The 22,276-nt window shown below is 38.9% G+C and overlaps 1 protein-coding gene across 6 annotated transcripts in view; it reads right to left on the minus strand.

The window, feature by feature from the left end:
* The window catches only part of CBFA2T2 (CBFA2/RUNX1 partner transcriptional co-repressor 2), a 160,525-nt gene that overhangs the window by 39,172 nt on the left and 99,077 nt on the right, over positions 1–22,276 (minus strand). For all 6 annotated transcript variants that reach the window (XM_059133524.1, XM_059133523.1, XM_059133528.1 and 3 more), the window contains exons 2-3: positions 10,833–10,976; positions 6,002–6,243 (exon numbers count right to left, since the gene is read on the minus strand). In XM_059133524.1, coding sequence (XP_058989507.1) covers positions 6,002–6,243; positions 10,833–10,976 — 386 coding nt within the window. The remainder of the gene's footprint in view (positions 1–6,001; positions 6,244–10,832; positions 10,977–22,276) is intronic.

A 22,276-nucleotide genomic window follows, 5' to 3' on the forward strand; every position in this document is an offset into this window, starting at 1 on the left:
GGGTCACAAGGTCACTAGTGCATCTGTTACCTTTCAGAGTCTTCATTATTTTTTGTTTTCTATATACTGTTCAAGATTTCTTGCTCTATTTGTCAGGAGGAATATGAAGAACTATACCTTCAAATTGTGCCTTGATATTTCATGACCATGTCATATCCAACTGAACTGATGTACTGCAATTTACATAGGATTTTACAGAACATTTAGCTGGTTTCAATTTTGGGGGGGGGGGGGTCATTATAAATACTGTTGAACCAATGATCTTCGTGTACAATGATTATTTTCTTTCTTTTTTTTTCAAAGATTTTATTTATTTATTTGACAGAGAAAGAGAGATCACAAGTAGGCGGGGGTTGGGGGGTGGGAGGGGAGCAGGCTCCCTGCTGAGCAGAGAGCCTGACACAGGGCTCCATCCCAGGACCCTGAGATCATGACCTGAGCAGAAGGCAGAGGCTTAACCAACTGAGCCACCCAGGTGCCCCTACAACGATATTTTCTTAGGATGAATTTCATAGTGAGGAAATATTTAGTCAGAGAACTACCTAGTTTAAGGTACATGGAATTTGCCGAACTGCCATCCAGAATGTGTAGTCTTCGTGGAATACAGAACATTCTCCTTTACTTTGCATTAGAAATTGAGCATGTTTGCCTCCTGGTACAGTTAGGGACTATCAGCACTCTACTTGTTACATACCAGAAATATAAAATTCACACAGGTGAACTATACTCCAGGTACTTAACAGTAGTCTTTTCTTACTTGCCTAATAAAGTCTCCTCCACATGGAACAACTGTTCCATTTACATCTGCCTGCCTAAATCTTAACCATACTTTTTAAAGATTTTTATTTATTTATTTGACAGACAGAGAACACAAGTAGGCAAAGAGGCAGGCAGAGAGAGAAGGGGGATGGGGAAGCAGGCTCCCTGCCGAGCAGAGAGCCCAATGTGGGGCTCGATCCCAGTACCCTGGGATGACGAGCCGAGCCGAAGGCAGAGGCTTTAACCCGCTGAGCTACTAAGGCGCCCCAAATGGGTATTATTTTAACGAACATTTCTTTTTCTGCATCTTCTCCAAATAAATTTATAGTTTCAGTAACAATTGCTCTAGACATTCTGAATATTTGTGACCCCTCAAAATCTGTAGGTTGAAACCTACAATTCTCCAATGTGTTCATATTTAGAGGTGGAGCCTTTGGAAGATGATTAGGTCACAAGGGCAGGGCTCATAGGAATGGCATTTGTTCCCTCACAAAAGAGACCCTGAAGGGCACCTGGGTGGCTTAGTTGATTAAGCATCTGCCTTTGGCTCATGATCCCAAGGTCCTGGGATCAAGCCTGCATCAGGCTCCCTGCTCAGCGGGAAACCTGCATCTCCCTCTCCCACTCCCCCTGCTTGTACTCACTCTGTCATAAATAAAAGAATTTTTTTTTTTTTTAATAAGAGATGGAGCTTGAGAGATCTCCCTTGCTCCTTTGGCCCTGTGAGGACAAGACTGCCACCTAAGAGTCAGGAGTAGGCTCTCACTGAATACAAAATCTATGGCACCACTTACCGACCTCCAGAACTATAAGGTAAATGACTATTGTTTATAACTCACCTCGTGTTTGGTATCTAACAGCCTGACTGGGTCACTAATCTTTATAAAAATGCCAGTATATGAGAGTATAAATTATTATAACACACAGGAAAACCAATGGCCTTATATACTGAATTGGTATATAGGCATACCTTAAGAAATCCCAATTCCATTGTTCAGTGCGATGCTCGCACTGCAATTTACGAATGCTTATAGCAGGGGCGCCTGGGTGGCTCAGTGGGTTAAAGCCTCTGCCTTCGGCTCAGGTCATGATCCCAGGGTCCTGGGATTGAGCCCCGCATCGGGCTCTCTGCTCAGCAGGGAGCCTGCTTCCTCCTCTCTCTCTGCCCGCCTCTCTGTCTACTTGTGATCTCTGTCCGTCAAATAAATAAATAAAATCCTTAAAAAAAAAAAAAAAAAAAGAATGCTTATAGCAACAATATTTACAATGGTGCTGTACAGAAAAGAGTTAATACAGCGGGTTTAAAACTGATAACCTAAGAAAAGGGTGCTTATAAGACTGGGCCACTGGCTGGCACCTATGATCGGCTGACCAACAGTTTCCCATATGGATATAAAAGCAATCCGTAACCAAAAAGTTAGAAGCATCCCAGGGATACAACAGAAGACGAATGGACAAGCAAAGTATCGACATGCACGCAATGGAGTATTTTCAGCCATAAGAAAGTAGAAACATCTGACAAACACTACAACATGGATGAAACTTTTTTTTTTAAACATTTATTTTATTTATTTGTCGGAGAGAAAGAGACAGCACAAGCACGGAGAAAACAGACAGAGGGAGAAGCAGACTCCCCTAACAGACTCCTTGATGAGTAGAAAGGTCGATTCGGGACTCTATCCCAGGACTCTGGGATCAGGACCTAGGCCAAAGGCAGCTGCTTAAATGACTGAGCCACCCAGGTGCCCCAACAAGGATGAACCCTGAGGACACTATGCTTGGTGAATAAGTCAGCTATAAAAAGACAAATACTGTATGATTGTACTTAAATGAGGTATCTAGAGTAGTCAAGTATAATCTTGGTTCATGGGAACTAAGGATGTAAGAAAAGGGAGTTATTACTTAATGGCATGAAGTTTCAGTTTTGTCTGATTAGGAATTCTTGAGGTGGATAGTAGTGATGGTTGCACAAACATGGATACACTCATATCACTGAATTGCACTACTTAAAAATGGGTAATTTGGTAAAAAAAATTTTTTTTTGAAGATTTTTATTTATTTATTTGAGAGAGAGAGCGCGAGAGAGGCGAGAAGGTCAGAAGGAGAAGCAGACTCCCCATGGAGCTGGGAGCCTGATGCGGGACTCGATCCCAGAACTCCGGGACCGTGACCTGAGCCAAAGGTGGTTGCTTAACCAACTGAGCCACCCAACACCCCGGTAAAATTTTTTACATGGATTTTTACTACCTACTAATGACACCATGAGAAAAATAACCCAAGCATGGCCACTTAAAGTAGATAATTGGCTACACCTACATATAAATACTTCTGTACTAATTTTTTTTATTTTTGAAAATGAGGTCCATCTTTTTTGTTTTTTAAAGATTTATTTATTTGAGAGAGTGAAAATGAGAGAGATCACAGAAGGAGCAGGAGAAGCTCTCCAATGAGCGGAGGGCCCAATGCAACACTCGAACCCAGAACCCTAGGATTATGACCTGAGCTGAATGCAGCTGCTTAACCAACTGAGCCACACAGGCGTCCTTATCATATTTTTATTATACTCTTACATTACCTTCAACCATAGGCTCACTTAAAGTAATCTGTTGCTAGAATGGTATGACATTCTGATGTGCAAGACCTTGCTTCCAATTAAACATTCAAACTCACTTTGATAGTTAAGTCCAATTTTGTTACTCTAGATGCATTAGTGTAAAATTGGACCAGAACAATTTTTCCCCCAAAACAAAACAAAAAGCCACCCCCCGCAGCCCCCGGCCAAAATAAATCTTTCCTAACTGATAAAGGTGGCTGACTGTGCAGAGACTGTTTTTGCAAACAATATGGGTTCTGCTGAATACTGATTTTCCTTCTGGAAATCTGAAATTTCAGTAGGTCCTGGCAAACAGTGCCTATGTACCCTAAGTCTCTAATAGGTTTCCCTAGGCAAAAACATCACACATATGTTGCTACATTTTCATTGCTGGGGAAGAGTGAGCTGTGTGATCACAGGACTCTGGGATCAGGACCTAGGCCAAAGGCAGCTGCTTAAATGACTGAGCCACCCAGGTGCCCCAACATGGACGAACCCTGCAGTTAGGAAGCCTGCAGATAGATTTCTCCAGATTCCATCAGTATGGAATCTCCTTTATGGATTCCTGGATCTCCTTTATAATCCAGCTGTGTAACTTTATGCTTACATAATGTAATAAATATTAGTTGTGAGTACAACTATATGCTAAATCCTATGAATTCATTTAACACATCTCAGAACCTGAGTGGTTCTGAGGTCCTGACACTGTATCAAAACTCAAATGCCAAGAGCGCCTGGGTGGCTCAGTGGGTTAAGCTGCTGCCTTCGGCTCAGGTCATGATCTCAGGGTCCTGGGATCGAGTCCCACATTGGGCTCTCTGCTCAGTGGGGGAGCCTGCTTCCCTCTCTCTCTCTGTCAAATAGATAAATAAAATCTTAAAAAAAAAAAAAAGAACTCAAACGCCAATGTGCATCAAGAGCAAAAAGTACAAACTGTGGCATATTCCTGTAATAAAATACCTATGAAAATGATACACCTCAGCTCTAAAATACAAAAGGGATTGAATCTGAAATTATGAAAAAGTAGTATTATGCCTTGTATGAAAGTTGACTCTTCTAAACTAAGACTGAGAAATCTTTTAAGGTGACAGTTCTCTTTATTAAGGTTTTTTTTTTTTTTAAAGATCTTATTTATTTATTTGACACAGAGAGAGCACAAGCAGGGGGAGTGGAAGCAAGAGAGGGAAAAGCAGGCCCCCCTCAGAGCAGGGAGCCCAATCCCAGGACACTGGGATCATGACCTGAGCCAAAGGCATACGCTTAACTGACTCAGACACCCAGGTGCCCAAAGGTTAGCAGTTCTTCAACTTCTAAACCTCAGACTCCCTCTAATTCATGTGGGTCATATATATCAATAATCCCAGTATTAAAAATTTAAAGTTGAGTACTTGAAAACTATCTTTTACTAATCCATTTCAAAATAATTTTATTTTCCCAAAAATGTAGTAAGAATGGCACTATCATTACAGTTTTGCAAGTCTTTTTAATACCTAGGTTATGAAAAGACCCCTGCGAGAAGTTCTCCTATTTACTTCTGCATTTAATCCACTGTAACAACCTATATTATGCAGCTTCTAGAAAATTCCATGATATGCTCAGGATAAAGAAAGAATGAAAAGGTAAGTAACATCTTAGTACTATTATTTTTAATTTTTTTAGGTAGGCTGCATGCACAGTGAGGAGCCCAATGCAGGGCGAGATCAAGAATCAGATGCTTGGTTGAGCATCTGACTCTCAGTTTTGGCTCAGGTCCTGATCTCAAGGTTGTGAGATTGAGCCCTACACTGGGTTTTGAGATCAGTAGAATCTTCTTCAGATTCTCTCTCCCTCTGTCCCTCCCATCAGGCTCTCTCTCTAAAATAAATAAATAAATAAATCTTAAAGAGTTGGGGGAAGAAAATAATTTTGACCTCCTGGACTTCCTGGAGAGGTCTGGGGAAATCCCAGGAGTCCCTGATTACAATGCAGCTACAACGTTAAGTACAATGTTAGTACTGTGACTTGTAAAGGTCAACATGCACGACCACAGGGTACTTTTTCAAGAAGTTATCTTGAAGAATTCAATTTACAAAAATACTTAACTGTCAGTACTTTCCTTATATACACTAAGAGTCAAACCCCACCCAAATATCATATGTTAGAACATCATTACCTCACTCACTATAGTACACTGAAAATTCTAAAGAAAAGTCCATTTGCATGAGGAGCTGAAGAATGTAATCCTTTGATACTATTCAGACTATGAGACTTAAAATTTTACAAATTACTGTTCTGAAAATTAAACTCCCTGATTTTCTTTTCTCTTAGGTTTGGAAACAATATGCTGGACCCTGAATAATATGCCAAATATATTGTTACAAAACCTTATATTAACTTGGTTGAACCTCAACAGCCTGTTGAAACTCAGTCTTTAGACAAATTCAAAGCTGCTTATTGGAATTAAATCAACACCCTAAGAAATAAGGTAAACATTCTAGATTTGTTTCTTGAATAAACACTGTTATCCATAATTGAAACCCACAGTTCTACACTTCCATACAAGTTACATAACTGTATTAGTCTGTAGATTTTGCCACGTTGCTACAGGTTTGCTGGCTGGGGCTCAGAGCCACATGCTTAAGTAGCTGTGGACAGCAACACTGTACTTACCACCAGTGCTAGAACAAGAGTCCGCACCTTCTCCCCAATCTCAGGTGAGATGTCATTGCCAAACTGTTGCAGAGTGGTAAGGAAGCGTTTCAATTTGCTGAGCTGCCGAGCACCACAAGTGGCTGGCAATTGTTGATTTGTTAGTGCAGATGATGTGGAAGAGGCAGGACCATTGCTGAATCTCTGTGGTGGTGATGGGGCACCATTCAGGGTAGGAGGAGAATGGTTGATGCCATTGCTTACTATAAAAGAAAGCCAAAATGAAAGACGGTGTAAGTGCAAATCACATGGACCTTAGTTAATTTCTTCTTGTTTGCATTAACTGTCGTTTATTCATCTGAATTTTGTAAAGCATATATTAAGATTATGTAAGAAACTGTTTCTGGGGGTGCCTGGGTGGCTCAGTGGGTTAAACCTCTGCCTTTGGCTCAGGTTATGATCCCAGTGTCCTAGGATCGAGCCCCGCATCGGGCTCTGCTCAGCGGAGAGCCTGCGTCTCCCTCTTTTCTCTGCCTGCCTCTCTGCCTACCTGTGATCTGTTTGTCAAATAAATAAATAAAATCTTTAAAAAAAAAGAAACTTTCTGCCTTCAATGAGACTACTACATCGTGAGACAGACTACCAGGCAAAAAATGGTAATAGGATAACAAAACGTGTTAAAATAGAAGAGTATGAAGTGTTTTAAGAATACAGAGAATGGTTATCCAACTACAGTTGCTACGGGCAGGGGTAGGTAGCGTTAAGATTTCCTGCAACGGGTATTACATGAGATGAATCTGGTAGAACACGTATTTCCATTGACTGGACCCATGCACACATCTTTTATGTTCCATCTCCTTCCTTCCTACATGTTACAATATAGCAAGTGAAGAGAAAACAGAGTTCTGTTTAAGTGAAAAATGTGGTTTTTTTTGTTTGTTTGTTTTTGGAGAAACTGTTTTCTAGGCTATAGATTTAATGACCTATTCCTGCACTAAGATATGTATTTCATGGACCATTCAGAACATTCATGCCCAGCAGTTTCTCTGTGCCCCAACAGTGCTATATAAATGCTGCCAAACTCTTGGTCACTCAATAAAGCATGTTACAGACACTTCACAGGACACCGACAATCCATTTTCCCATTGTTCTTAGTCATTTGTTGCTAAATTTTAATTTGGAATACCACCTTAAAGCTAAGTTCTTGGAGGTATTAAGTAAATTTCTCCTTCACTGAACAGTGAAATAAAATTACCTGGTGCCTAAGTGTCAGTAGATTTTCACTTAATCATCTACAGGCTTGAAAGTCTAAAAGGTAAAACTAAAACATATGTATAAAAACAAAAACAATTTAAGTCAAGACTTAAGCCAAATTAAAGAGCCCAATTATTTAATCTTTACCTAACTTAGAACTGACATTTACACTTATATTGGGCTCAATGCCAAGTCTTTAATCATGAAAAATCTTCCACTTCCCTTCTTCCTCCATGCCAGTCATAGCTGGTCAGCCAGCCCTACTGCTCCTACTTTTTGACTGACCCTGATTCAAATTTGATCTGGCAAACTCTTCCTCATCTTATGTATGCTCAGAGATCACCTGTATTAAGAAATATTCTTGGGCACCTGGGTTGTTCAGTTGCTTAATTAAGGGTATGCCTTCAGCTCAGGTCATAATCCCAAGGTCCTGGGATTATCATCATTATCCTTATCCGAGGGTCCCACATCAGACTCCCTGTTCTGCAGGGGAGTCTGCTTCTCCCTCTCCTTCCCCACCCCCTACCCTGCTCATGCTCTCTCTTAAAAAAATAAATAAAATCTTAAAAAAAAAGAGAGAGAGAGAGAGAGAAGAGAGAAAGAGAGAGAAAGAAACATTCTTTATTAGCTTCTGTTGCTGCACATTAAGGTAAACCCTGGTAAATTTTGTTAACTCTTCTCTGTGTTACCTACAGATGCTTCCACTATGTTACTTACTTCTCTCTATATTTGCACTGTCTTAACAGACTGTGTACTTCTTGATGAATACTGTGTTATAAATCTGTATACAGTGTAATTAGTCAGGTTTTGTAAACTGCCTATGCCATATATATATGGGTTTTGTTCATTAGCTAGCGAAGTCTAAATGTTGAGGGAAAAACTGCTGAAGGATCCACTTCATGAAACACTAACAGCTAAGAAAGCGAGGTTGCATTTTTCTTCTTTACCTTCCATTAAAAGAGATCACTAGAACTATTGGAAGGGACAGCTTAACACTTAACCTCAGCAATCCAGAAAATTAGTTGCAATGATCTGCTATTTCTCTGTGTTCACAGAAAGGTCAAGTGCCATTGAAGAACTGCCCCCTTGGAAGAAACCCATAAAAATAATACATGACTGTGCTTTTTAGCCACTCTGACAACCAGACAGGCTTTTTCGGTCTCTTTTGTTCAAGTGTATGAGCACATTTTCCAAAATAAAACAGATCTACCACCAAGCAGTCAGATATGGAGGTTAAAAAGGGCTGGCTTTACATATACATATTCCTACTGTCTGTTATTTTGAAATGTGAATGGCAGTCTAGGTTTAACTGTTCATTTCAAGACAATACCTTTATCTAAGGATGTATAACTTAAAAATATAAATAGAATTTTTAAAAGGATATAAAACTTTATTTCATTCACTCTGGCTCAGACTGCTGCAGTTGCCACTCACTCAATTTCAAATGTTTTGAAAATATAATAATCAAAGCTTCTGTTAAAGCTGTACTTCCTAGATTCTTCTCTGGTCTTTTAAAATAACAAAAGCAAACCCCACAAATGTGTGAGCAAAAATAATTGTGTAAACTTATGTAACGGCATTTAAAAAAGAAAATGCATACAGCACCTAGCACAGTACTCTGACGCACTGTGGGCACTCCACAAATAGCAAGTGTCTTCTGCTTTATGAGGCAAAATATCTGTAAGAGAGTCATGAGGTACTGGAGGTATGGGCATGGAAAGGCAGAAAAACTCAGATTAAAATCGAGACATGTATGTATGTATGTTTAGATTCTACACTGGGTTTTCTTCTGATATTTGTTTAAGTATACACACGTGTAGGACTAACTGCGGAGTTAAAGGGTTTCTGAAGATTCAACTTTGGTAAATACTACAAAATAATTTTCTCATACTCAAACAATGTATGAAGTTTTCAGGTAATGCCACATATGCTCACCAAAACTTGGTATTCTTTTCTACTTTGAACATTCTTTCAGAAGTAGACAGTATTACATTGGGTTTTAGTTTGCATTTCCTTGATGACTAGTAAAGCTGAACATCTATTATGTATTTACTGGTTAATATAATTCTTATGGACCAAATTATGTCCCCCACAAATTCCTATGTTGTAGTTCTAATCTCCAGGACCTCAGAGTATGACTGTATTTGGAGGCAAGAGTTTTTAAAGGTTAAATGAGGTCATGTGCATGATCCCTAATCCAGTATGACTATTGTCCTTATAAGATGAGGAAAGGATAGCTGGTATACATGTGCAGAGACAAGGTCATGGGAACATACAGTAGAAGTGTAGCAATCTGCAAGCCAAGGAGAGAGGCCTCAGAAGACATCAAGCCTACTGACACCTTGATCTTGGACTTCTTTACTCCAGAACTGTGAAAAAAATAAATTTCTCTTGTTTAAGCCATCCAGTCTATGGTATTTTGTTATGGCAACCCTGGCAAACTTAACACAATACTCAATCTCTTTTGTAAAGAGCCTTACCAGGGCACCTGGGTGGCTCAGTTGGTTAAGCCTCTGACTCTTGATTTTGGCAAAGGTCATGTTCTCAGGGTTGTGAGGTCTAGCCCTATGCTGGGCACGGAGCCGTCTTAAGATTCTCTCTCTCCCTCTCCCTCTGTCCCTCCCCTCCTTATCCCTCCTTTAAAAAAAAAAAAAAAAAAAAGCCTTACCATGATAGCCCAAGCATACTTTTAGAAGTTGTTTGGTAATTATATGAAAGTTACTTTGACTCCTATAAGTCAATGTAATAATTTGTTTGTTTTTTCAAGTAAGCTAATGGGGCCTGAACTCACCAATGTGAGATAAAGACCTGAGTGGAAATCAAGAGTCAGAAACTTAACCAACTGAGCCACACAGGCACCTCTCAATGTAATAATTTAAAATCATTTTAGAGCCAAGAAATTAAAATAGCTACATACCAGCCAAAGCATGAAAACAATATTTAGATCACTAAATTTCTAAACCTAAATTAGCTCAGCACTGTTCTCAGAGGGCAAAGCAAATTTATAAAGTAAAGAAATAACCGGGGTGCCTGGGTGGCTCAGTGGGTTAAAGCCTCTGCCTTTGGCTCGGGTCATGATCTCAGGGTCCTGGGATCGAGTCCCGCATCGGGCTCTCTGCTCAGCGGGGAGACTGCTTTCTCCTCTCTCTCTGCCTTGCCTCTCTGCCTATTTGTGATTTCTGTCAAAAAAAAAAAAAAAAAAAAAAAAAAAAAAAAAAAAAACCAGAACGAACCATGTGTGTATATGTATGTCTATGTACATGTGTGTTAAGTAACTTATTTTTTTAAAAATGATTTTATTTGAGAGAGAGAGAAAAAGAGTAAGAAAGAGCACAAGAGGGGAGAAGGTCAGAGCGAGAAGCAGACTCCCTGCGGAGCTGAGAGCCTGATGCAGGACTCAATCCTGGGACGCTGGTATCATGACCTGAGCTGAAGGTAGCGGCTTAAGCAAGTGAGCCACCCAGGTGCCCTATATAAAGTATATTAACATTTATTTTGAAATTGTTGAACAGTATACACAGAAGGCTTAACAGCAAACAGTCACTTAGATCTAAATGTCAGTCTGAACCACAAACCCAAGTACATGAAGAAATCTCACATGCTGTAGGAGTAAATGACACTGGCCTGGGTCCTCCAGGATTTACTGGTGGCAGGGGTGGCATGGTGGGAGGTGAGGATCTTGATTGTATCTTCACTTCCACAGGAGATCCAGGCATTGCTGGCACTCTTTTCTCAGGACCAACTACAGAGAATAAAAGTAATGGAGGTCAGAGTCTTCTATAAGATAATAAAAATCGTGATAATAATTTCAAATATAAACATTTTTCTAGAGACTGAGAAATGAAGAAGAGGCTTATTTTAACAGACTGAATGGTAGCCCCCACAAGGTATCAACTGCAGTTCCCTCTTAGCCAAGTTTCACTTTCCACACTTCCAGTTATCTGCAGTCACGGCAACCATGGTCTGGAAACAGACGAGTCTCCTTCTGATGTATAGTCAGAAGGTCAATGGCAGCCTAACACTAGGCCATAATACCTATGTTATTCACCTCATCACACAGGCATTTTATTATCTCTCACTATCACAAAAAGAAGGTTAAGTATGGTACAATAAGACAATGTGATAGAGGGAGAGAAACAATGAAAAGAGAAACAAGATTCACATAACTTTTATTACACTGCATTGTTACAGCTGTCCTATTTTATTATTACTTATTGTTGTTAACCTTAACCTCTTACTGTGCCTAATTTATAAATTAAGCTTTATTACAAGTATATAGGAAAAATATTATATATATGTATGTATATGTATATGTTTTGCTACTATCTGCAGTTTCAGCTATCCCCTGGGATCTCAGAATGTATCCCCTATGGATAAGGGATGGGGGTGGGAGTCTACTATACCTCTTAATCCTTTTAACTGGGAACATTTGCTTATTTGGAAAAAGGGTCTTTGAAGATGTACTTAAGGAACTTGAGAGGAAAAGTTCATGTAGGTGGGCTCTAAATCCATTATGAACAATATGCTCACAAAAAGAGTTGAAAAAAACATTCATGGGGGAAGACTACCCAAAGAAGACATGGCTGCACAATGAGAATGCAATGGGACAATGATGGCAGAGACCAGAGCGGTGCCATCTATAAAGCCAAGAAATGTCAAGGACTATTAGCAACCACCAGAAGCTCAGGGACAGGTATGGACTAGATTTTTCCTCAGAGGTCCCAAAGAGGAATCAACTCTACTTACACCCTGACTATGGCCTTCTGGCCTCCTGAAAAGTGAGAGATTGTTGTCGTCTTAAGCTACCGAATTTGTGGAACTTTATTATGGCAATCAAAGGAAACTAAAACAAGCCAGCAAGGTCAAGGGGTAACATGACCTAAAAGTTAATATTGAGGATAGTAGCTGAGAAAGGAAGAAACCAGGTTATAAGTTCAGCTAATGTCGGCTGCATTCTTTACTTCTCTTTATAAATCAATCAAATTAATGGGGATGAGGGTTGGGGCCAGTAGGATTCAATGGCATGGCATGGCAATAGAATCATAATCAGTTATATATAAATAAGTGATAAAGTACTAATTTTTACATATATCAACTACAATAAGTAGGGAAAAAAAGATGGAGTCAACATCCTTAACAATAGCAATGTAAATATCATTTATGATATATAGTTATCCCAAAAGATGAAAAGTAGAGCTGAATCCAAACTAGGCACAAGCTATTTCACCATGGGGACAACTGATAAGCAGCTATTTGATTAACAGTGGACAACAAATTTAAGAAAGAGAAATCACACAGATTAGACTTAATGACATTATAAATAGGTTTGGGCTGGAGTACCTGGGTGGTTCAGTTAGTTAAGCATCCAACTTCTGATCTCAGCTCAGGTCTTGATCTCAGGGTTGGGGATTTAAGTACTGCCCTGAGCTTTTTTAAACAAAACAACAACAACAAAAAGGTCTCTGGGGTGCCTGGGTGGCTCAGGGATTAAGCCTCTGTCTTGATCTCAGGGTCCTGGGATGGAGCCCTGCATCAGACTCTCTGCTCAGCAGGAAGCCTTCCCCCTCTCTCTGCCTACTTGTGATCTCTCTCTCTCCCTTTTTCTGTCAAATAAATAAATAAATAAAATCTTAAAAAAAAAAAAAAAAAAGTCTGAGCTAATATCAATAGGACCTGGTACTGAGGTGTAATATTCTAATACCTTGGTTGTTTTTTCCCCACTAAAGAGAACATGTTACATATGTGGTTAATAACTGGGCCAGGGTCACCATCATCACCTTTAAATTGAACTATGTTCCCAACAGTTAACGCCAAGCCTTTCACTTAAGTACTATGAATTTATTCTCTAATAACGGTGAATTCAAAGCACAAGAAATGGACATACCAAAGGTTCAAATGAGAATGTTAAATCAAAGATTTCTTTATTTCTGTGAGATCATAGCTATAGACAAAATACATTCATGACACTGGCAACAAGGCATATCTTCACACATTCATAAGCATGTTCTAATGAGGAAAATACCACTAAATATTATTTTTATGTTTCAGCTTGCAGTGGCATATTTTGGGAAGAGATATAATGAATCCATAAAGTCCATCAAGGAAGTAATGCCCTCAAGTTACAAAACCCCTAACAAAATGTGCAACTGTCTGAAAGCCATGTGGGCAACACTCTGCCAGCTCTTCCCATCTCTCCATCCAGGACATTTTCTTTGTGAAAATTGATGGTCGTCCTGTCTGATTAGTGGACTAATGAGCTGTTGCGTTTGCCTTTTTCTTCTTGACAGTATTTTTCTCAATGCCCTTCAAAGAATGGTTGACACGTTTCCAGCTCTTCCATCTGGGGCCCAGCTTTCTGGAGGGTGGGGGAAAAGGGAAGGAAGGAACTGACAGTTGTCTCGCACTATAATGTGTTGTGTACAGTGTGCAACAACCTAGAGGGAGCCTTTCTTCAGACCACCTGCCTTTACAGCAAGGGCGCCAAAGGCCTGAGGAGGACTTAACAACAAGATGTGTTTTAACATTCAGCACTTGGCAGAATGAAAAACAGAGAGGAGCTTGAGCCCAACTGCAGAACACTGAATTATATACCAACTGAAAGCTTGGATACTGGGCAAAACCCAGCTCCCGGAGTACTGTTTACAGATGAAAACTACCCATATCTCCTGTTCACATCACTACTCACAAACCTGCAACACTAGTGTAATTCCTCATATTTTAGTAACATCGTCTAATATAAAAAGCATGGTTCTGGAGACTGAAGACAGTGTGAATTCTTATTTATAAACAACATGGCTTTATCAAATCATTTCACATTTCTGGGTCATTTTCAACAAATGTAAAGTAAGAGATAGTAAATCCGACCTGGTAGGAAAGATGTAAGGGTAAGAGATAATGCCTAGACTAGTGCTGAGTTAAAGAGAAGGTACACAGAAAAGAAAATGATTAGAAAATAGGGGGCCTGGTGTCAAGTTCTGCATTTCACACCTAACTAGCCATCTGACCATGTCTAAGTTAATATTAACAGTTGATTTCCATGGAAAAAGGGTATACTATTAACAGTTAATCTACCTAACCTCAGCAATATTACAGGGAATGAAACAGCTGCAGAAGCATCAAGTACAACATTAGGGGGTATTTTGTTGGAGGCTGGGTGGCACGAAGCCCTTCATGATGCAAGAGATATATCCAAGTGGTTTATAAACCTGACAAAGTCAACAGCTGCTCAGAAGGTGGGTAAGGGGTATGTTACAAAGTAGGCATTTTCACCCTGTGCTTGGTGACTGTGTCATGCCTGTATGTCATCACTGTTACAGTGACTTCATTTCTACATTTTTATGGAATGGATACTAGTATTTTATATTCTAACTGAATTCCTTAAATGAACCAACCATCCCCTGAGCTTTTTTCAATTCCAGAGAACCTTAGATACTCTTCAAAGACAAGAAATTCCTTTCTCTCAAGGGGGTCTTTGAGCCCATAAATACCACTACTTGGATTATCAAAGAGAAATAAGGTCTTCAAAACTAGAACCTCATAATAATCCTTAGTTCTGTCATAAAGGTTCAACTTGATTCTAAACATAGATTTGGGGGTGCCTGGGTGGCTCAGTGGTTAAGTGTCTGCCTTTGACTCGGGTCATGATCCTGGGGTCTTGGGATCAGGCCCCACATCAGGCTCCCTGCTCAGTGGGGAGCCTACTTCTCCCTCTCTTGCTCCCACTGTTTATGCTCTTTCACTCTCTCTGTCAAATAAACAAATAAAATCTTAAAAAAAAAAACCCGCAGATTTTAAGATTTAAAGTAACTAATAATTTAGTCACTTATGAGTTTGTGCTTTATTTTGATGATTTGCATATATATGGCCTCAAAAAATAAAATCCAAACATATGACCACATGCATACCCAAGATCACTGATGCTTTCACACCTAACCCTGTAGAGACAAACAGTTTAAGCTAGAGAGGAGGAGCAAACATGGAAAAGTATGTCTGAATAATGTTTACTTCTCCATCATGCAATATGCTATGCAGATCATGAAAACACAAAACCAATGAAAAACAGAACACAGTAATAAACAGCTGTGTGACAGCAGTGCTTTTCTCCTCCCCACACAGGAATGTGAACAATCAGACATGAAACTATGAAGTGGAAGTCTTCTGTAGCTCTAAGATACTGAACATAAACATAAATCCCAGACAAACATTATTAGAAGAATCCCACATGCTAAAATAGCCCACAGATGAGAGCATTTACAAATCTTTATAAACTGCCTTTAAAGTTTTAAAAAATTACTTTGAGGCTGACAATGGAACTATAAATAGAAAAGACATAAATATGAGATAAGTAAGATGCAATTATGTTAGGAGGACTCTCCACACAACTAGAAAGAGCAACTCCCAGGACTGCAAAGAGAAAGCGTGTTTAGGTAAAAAAATGACCCTGATGTGAAAAATGCTTTATCACTTACTAGTCTTCTATGATAATGGTTTTCCTCATCTGTCCCTAGGACACTTCCAACACGAGGTTACTATGTGTGGTACCATAATATATGTAATAATGGCCAGTACACAGTAGACACTCTTCCATGTCTGCTTGAATTAGATTAAAAATCTATTAAAATTAAGAATTTCATCTGGCTATTGAGATGTTTATCTATGCTATGCTTTAGGAGGAAAAAGATATGGTCAGCGCTCCTGATTATCATCACTTAGAAAAAATGAGATGAATACAGATCTTTCACATGTACACAACAGAATTACTGATCATTCCAAACATGCTGACTAAGGAAGCCATCACACCTATTTCTTAAAAAAAATATATATATATCAGGGGCGCCTGGGTGACTCAGTCCGTTAAAGGTCTGCCTCCAGCTCAGGTCATGATCCCAGGGTCCTGAGACTGAATCCCACATTCTCTTTTCTCCCTCTACCTCTACTGCTAAGCCTGCTTCTACTCTCTCTCTCTCTGTCAAACAAATAAAAATCTTTAATTAATTAAAACAAAGTAAAATAAAAATCAGACTCCTAACTAAGAAAAAGTTGAGAAGGTTTAGACGTAATTATCTTTGAGGGCAGAGGCAAAAACAGATGATTTTCTTTTCGGCATGTGTAAGTATGTATTTATATGGTTCAGAAATCAATATAATACAAAAAGAAACATTCCTTGCTCCTGTCCCCCCCAACCCCACCTCACAGGTTGCCATTTTAACTGGTTTCTTATGTATCCTTCCATTCTTCCTCTGTGTACAAAGAACAAGCACAAATGTTAAATCCTATCCCACCCCCATTTATACAAAGAAAGTATAATGATATTAAGCTGAATGTCCCCAATAATGGCCTCTATGCAGCCACACCTTTTGCAATGCATCAGAAGTGGGATCCATTTCCCTATCCCCTTAATCTGGCCAGGCCCTCTGACTTGCTTTGACCAATGTAATGTGACAGAAGTAACAGAGTGCCAGTTCTGAGCCTCTCTTGGAACCCTGACCCTGCTATGAAAGCATCCAGACTCATCTGCTGCAGGATGAGACCACATGGGGAAGAGATGAGTTGTAACAGCTAAGGCCAGCTGATCCCTAAACCCGTGAGAGCCTAGCCTAGTCAGTCTGGTCTGCAGCTAGCTGACTGCAGACATATGAATACGAACAACCAAGAGAAGAACAACTGTCTGACTCACAGGTATAAGCAACAAAAATAAAAAATAAAAAACTTAAAATGTTTTAGGCCACCAAGTTTTAATGTGGTTTGTTATACAGCAAGAGACTGCTAGGCAATGAAGAGATCAGTATCACAAACTGTACTCCTCAGTTTTTTTCAGTTGTTCTTTTGTTTTGTTTGTATGTCCTGGAAGTTTAATTCCATAACCCTTTTTCGTTAACAGATGTGTGATATTCCACACCATGTGGACATACCATAGTTTATTTAAACAATCCCCTACTGACAAATAATGGGATTATCTGTAATCATTTGCAGCTAATTTTGAGGCTCTCTAGATCCCTTGTTAGTGACTGCACTGTTATTTGCCAAGCTTTGGGGAAGAGATCAAAGAAGACAGGACCCTTGGGGCACCTGGGTGACCCAATCAGTTAAGCAGCTGCCATCGGCTCAGGTCATGATCCCAGAGTCCTGGGATCAAGCCCCACATTAGGCTCCCTGCTCAGTGGAGAGTCTGCTTCTCCCTCTCCCTCTGCCTGCTGCTTTGCCTACTTGTGCTCTCTGTCAAATCAATCAATCAATCAATCTTAAAAGAAGAAGAAGAGGAGGAGGAAGAGGAGGACAGGGCCCTGAGTTATGGGAAACACATATATTGAAATGTCTTCAAAGTACTAAGAAAATAAAGTAGTAGAGACATTACCATGTATGAAGGCCAAAGACATCTTTACGGAGCATTAAGTACTTCAGTGGAAAGGCTACGTGAATTTGCCAGGTAGCAGATAAGGACAAAAACATGAAACATATAACAGTGTATATGTATAAACAGTGTCCCTAAAGTTGGGATCAGAACCAAGGTAAAAATCAAAAAGGACTTCTTTGCCCACCATCTCTCTTCAACCATTGCCAAGGATAAGGAAATGCTCTGAATGTGTTACTGTCAGATGAGAAACATTTCCAAAATTGACAATTCTAATCTGCTAAAGTTAGAGGAAAGCACATCGAAATTACTGTTGCACTTGCAGGCTTGTAAGGCTGGCTAAGCTGAGTGTGGGCATAGCACCTGCTTAAGGATGAGCATTTCCCGTCCATGTATCTCTACCATGAGCCCAGCAACACATCCAATTTTCTAATAACATGCAGGCTTCATATGCAGAGACAGCCAGGAGTAACTGTTTACGATGACAGATAATTTATCATTCAACAAAAATCGAGGCATAAGGACTCAAGTAGAGAAACTACCAGAAAATGTTTTCGAAGGCACCTTGAAGACATAGCTGCATTAAAACAAAATCAATGCTTTACTTTATACCAACAATAGGGATTGCAAAAACAAATTTTTTCATTCTACATTTATAAAGACATAAAGAAAATTAATTTATCGAATATATTCAGCAGACTTTTTCTACTAAGAGCAAGAGTAAATATTTTTGGCTTTGTGGACCATATGGTCTCTGTCACAACTATTCAACTCTACTGTTATAGCATATTCTAGACAATCCACAAAGGAATGGCTTGGCTGTGTTCCAATAAAACTTTATTTACAAAATAGGCAGTGGGCCATAGTTTACTGACCCCTGCAATGGCTGATTAAAAAACTGGGGAAATTAAATTTCTAATTCTTAGTTTATTTACATGCCTATAAAGTCTATTTTACAGCACCCATTGAAGTGGTTCATCTGAATAACATTTTTATTCTCTTAAGACTAGATATAGAGACGCCTAAATGGCTCAGCTGGTTAAACGTCTGCTTTCAGCTCAGGTCATGATCCTGGGGTCAGTGACTCGAGCCCTGTGTCGGGCTCTCTACTCAGTGGGGAAGTAGAATCCCTACTCAGTGGAATCCCTCTGTCTCCCACGTGTGCTCTCTCTCAAATATAAAATCTTCACACACACACAAAAAAGACTAGATTTAAGAAAATTTACTTATGACCTCCAAGGAAAATGACAAACAAAATTATTTTTTAAAAAAACATTATATAAAGGTAGAACACTAACATGGAGTCACAGCTAGCTGAGGAGTGGCAAAGATTTAAGGCTAGTTATCTGGTGTTCTTCCAAAAATCAGAGAGACCTAAAAGAAGAACCTCAAAGATGACTAGCAAACTGTGAAGGATCACTTGTTTCATATGATGCTAATTTCCTCCCTAGGCATCTCTCTATTCTCTATCTTCTACCAGTGCCATCTGATCCCAGACACAGACATGCAGAGTATATAAATAACTCTAATAACTTGGTAACAACAAACACAGAATGAGCAAGGGACATTTAAAGAGACAATTCCCAAAAGAAAATTCACAAGTGGCTGATAAGGACATAAAAAGATGCTTAGTGTACTTGTTACCAAAGAAACACAAATTATAATACCACAATGAGAAGGAACATACTACTGGTAACTTATATCCAACAATATGGATGAATGTCAATTAGGCTAAGTGAAAGATGCCAGACACACAACAAAACTACATACCATATTATCCTATTTATATAAAACTTGAGACAAAATTAGTAACAAAAAGCAGATGAGTGGGGATGCCTGAGTGGCTCAGTTGTTTGGAGTCTGTCTTCGGCTCACACCATGATTCCAGAATCCTGGGATAGAGCCCCGCATCCGCATCAGCATCAGCATTGAGCTCTTTGCTCCCTGCTTAGCAGGAAGCCTGTTTCTTCCTCTCCCACTCCCCCTACCTTGTGTTCCTCTCTCACTGTGTCTCTCTGTCAAATAAATAAATAAAATCTTTAAAAAACAACAACAACAAAAAAAAAAACAGAGTAGCTGACTGGGACCGATGGAACGAAATGGACTACACAGGGGCATGTTAGGGGGCACAATAAATCTTTTTATAGTGATGGAAATAGTCTATATCCTGACTGTAATGATGCTAACACAATTATATACAATAGTTAAAACTCAAACTATAAACATGAAATGAGTAAATTTTATTCTATCTGAATTATACCACAGTAAAGGTGAGAAAAAATTAGCAAACCAAAACAGCAATTTTTTTTCATATAATCACAATCAAGGTCAGTTTATCCAAGAAATCAAGGATAATTTTAAGTATTTAAAATCCAATATAATCCAACATACTAAAAGATTAAAAGAAACCCCTTAAAATCACCTCAATAATTATAGAAAAAGCATTTGGTTAAGACCCAATTTCTACTCATGAACAAAACTAGAAATAGAAGATCAATTCCTTAACTTGATAAAGGTTATCTTCCAAAAACCCATACAAAATGTCATACATATTGGTGAAATATTACATAAGCAATGCCTTTCAGCTCAGAATGGAGATAAATCAGTAATTCTATTCAACAAGAGTCAAGCCAAAGCAGCAGGACAGTTAAGATGAAGTTAAGAAAGAATGGGTATTAAAGATCTGAAAGGAAGAAATGAAACTGTCCTTCTATACACACCAGATGATTTTCTGTACAGAAAACCAAAAGAATTTACCACCTATGTATTATCAGATTATGCAGGTTCAGCAAGACTGTTAGACAGAAGTTCAATATTTTAAAAATTAACTGTATTTCTATATCCTGGCAAGCAAACACTAATTTCAAAAAGGTATGAATTACAACAAAAATGATAAACCATCACAAATAAGCTTAACACAAAATATATAAGACCTTTACGAAGAATGTAAGTAGACTGAAAAGACATAAAAGAGATTTAAGATTACCGTTGTAATCATTTTTTTTTTTTAAGATTTTATTTATTCGACAGAGAGAGATCACAAGTAGGCAGAGAGGCAGGCAGAGAGAGAGAGAGGAGGAAGCAGGCTCTCCAACAAGGAGAGAGCCCGATGCGGGGCTCGATCCTAGGACCCTGGGATCATGACCTGAGCCGAAGGCAGAGGCTTTAACCCTCTGAGCCACCCAGGCGCCCCCATAAAAGAGATTTAAATAGAAAGAGCTATCATGTTTATGGATGGGAAAATTGTCACCAATATTTTTCTCTTCATTTTAATATATAAACTCAGTGCAATTCTTATTACATGCCAGCAAGATTTTTAGTGTAACCTGATGAGCAAATACTAAAATTAAGGTTCAAAAGTTAACATGTTAAATGTCCAGCAACAAAGAACACACAATTAAGCTGTAGCATATTCACAAATGAAATAGTACTACTGAAATATGCCAATAAGAGCTCTCTATATTGGAAGGATAAATCCCAAAACAAAGTAGTAATACTGGGTAAAAACAAAAACAAAAACAAAAACAAAATACATGTTGCAAGATGGACAGTGCAGTACTTTTAAAAAAGTCTAAAACCACAAAAATCTACATATAGTAAGGGATCAATCTACATATGGTATACTTACTATGCATACGTAGTAGAATCTTCTTTAAAACATGGGAACAATAAACATCAAATTTAGGATAATGAGTACTGCAAAGGGAACAAAACTAACTGAATCAGGTAGTTACAAATTATAGTTCTAATGTTTACTTCTTGGACATATCTGAAGCAAAATAAAAGACAAACCACTAAATTTTCATAGAGCTAAGGGTGGGTGCTTAAGTATTTGCTATGCTGTGTTTTTTTTCTCATTTTGTACACTTAAAATATTTCGTAAGAAAATAAAAATCACTGGCTGCAATGGGGAAAATGGTAAGATCACAATAAAAGAGGAGACTATTCCCAGGGTTGTTTCAATGAGAGATGATTGTGGCCTGAGGCTGGAGCAGCACAGAAATGGGAAAGAAGGGGGGTGGATTTCAAAGATATTTCGAGTTAGAATAAATAGGATTTGTTGGTTGACTAGATGTTGAAGTTAAGACAAGTGACCAAGACAGAGACCAGCAGGAGAGTATACTGGAAGGGAGAGATGATGAGTTGATTAGTTTTGTACACAACTGCTTTTATGATGCCTCAGATGGAGAGGAAAGACGAGTGGAGTAAAAGATACAACTTTGAATCCTGATTGTACTCCCAATTTTTCAGCTGTGGAACCTTGGACAAGTCACTCTAGAGTCCTGCTTTCCTCCTCTATGACATGGAAGAAAGATGTGGAAAAGCCATAAAGTAACCAGTGAGAAAGTGCTCTATTACACTACTGAAAAAGGAGATATTATTAGACACTATCCATCAGTAATGTATTAACGATCATTATGCCACTATATGTTGAAAGTAACTAACGGGTCTCCTCCAGTGCTAATGACTTTAATATTTAAAGATATGTTGTAATTGCCTGCCAACATCAAGACCTTATTGATAACCTTAATGCAAGTTAAAAGCAGCAGCAACACAGCTGACTTGATAATGTAAATAGGGAAAAGTGAAATATGGATTTCTGCTTCCCAGCTCCAGCAAATGTTTATTTGGAATAATACAGTTATCTACTCCAACTGCACACCATCTGTTTCAAGTCTCCACGAAGTTAA

The sequence above is a fragment of the Mustela lutreola genome, chromosome 9, assembly GCF_030435805.1.
Source record: "Mustela lutreola isolate mMusLut2 chromosome 9, mMusLut2.pri, whole genome shotgun sequence".
NCBI lineage: Eukaryota > Metazoa > Chordata > Mammalia > Carnivora > Mustelidae > Mustela > Mustela lutreola.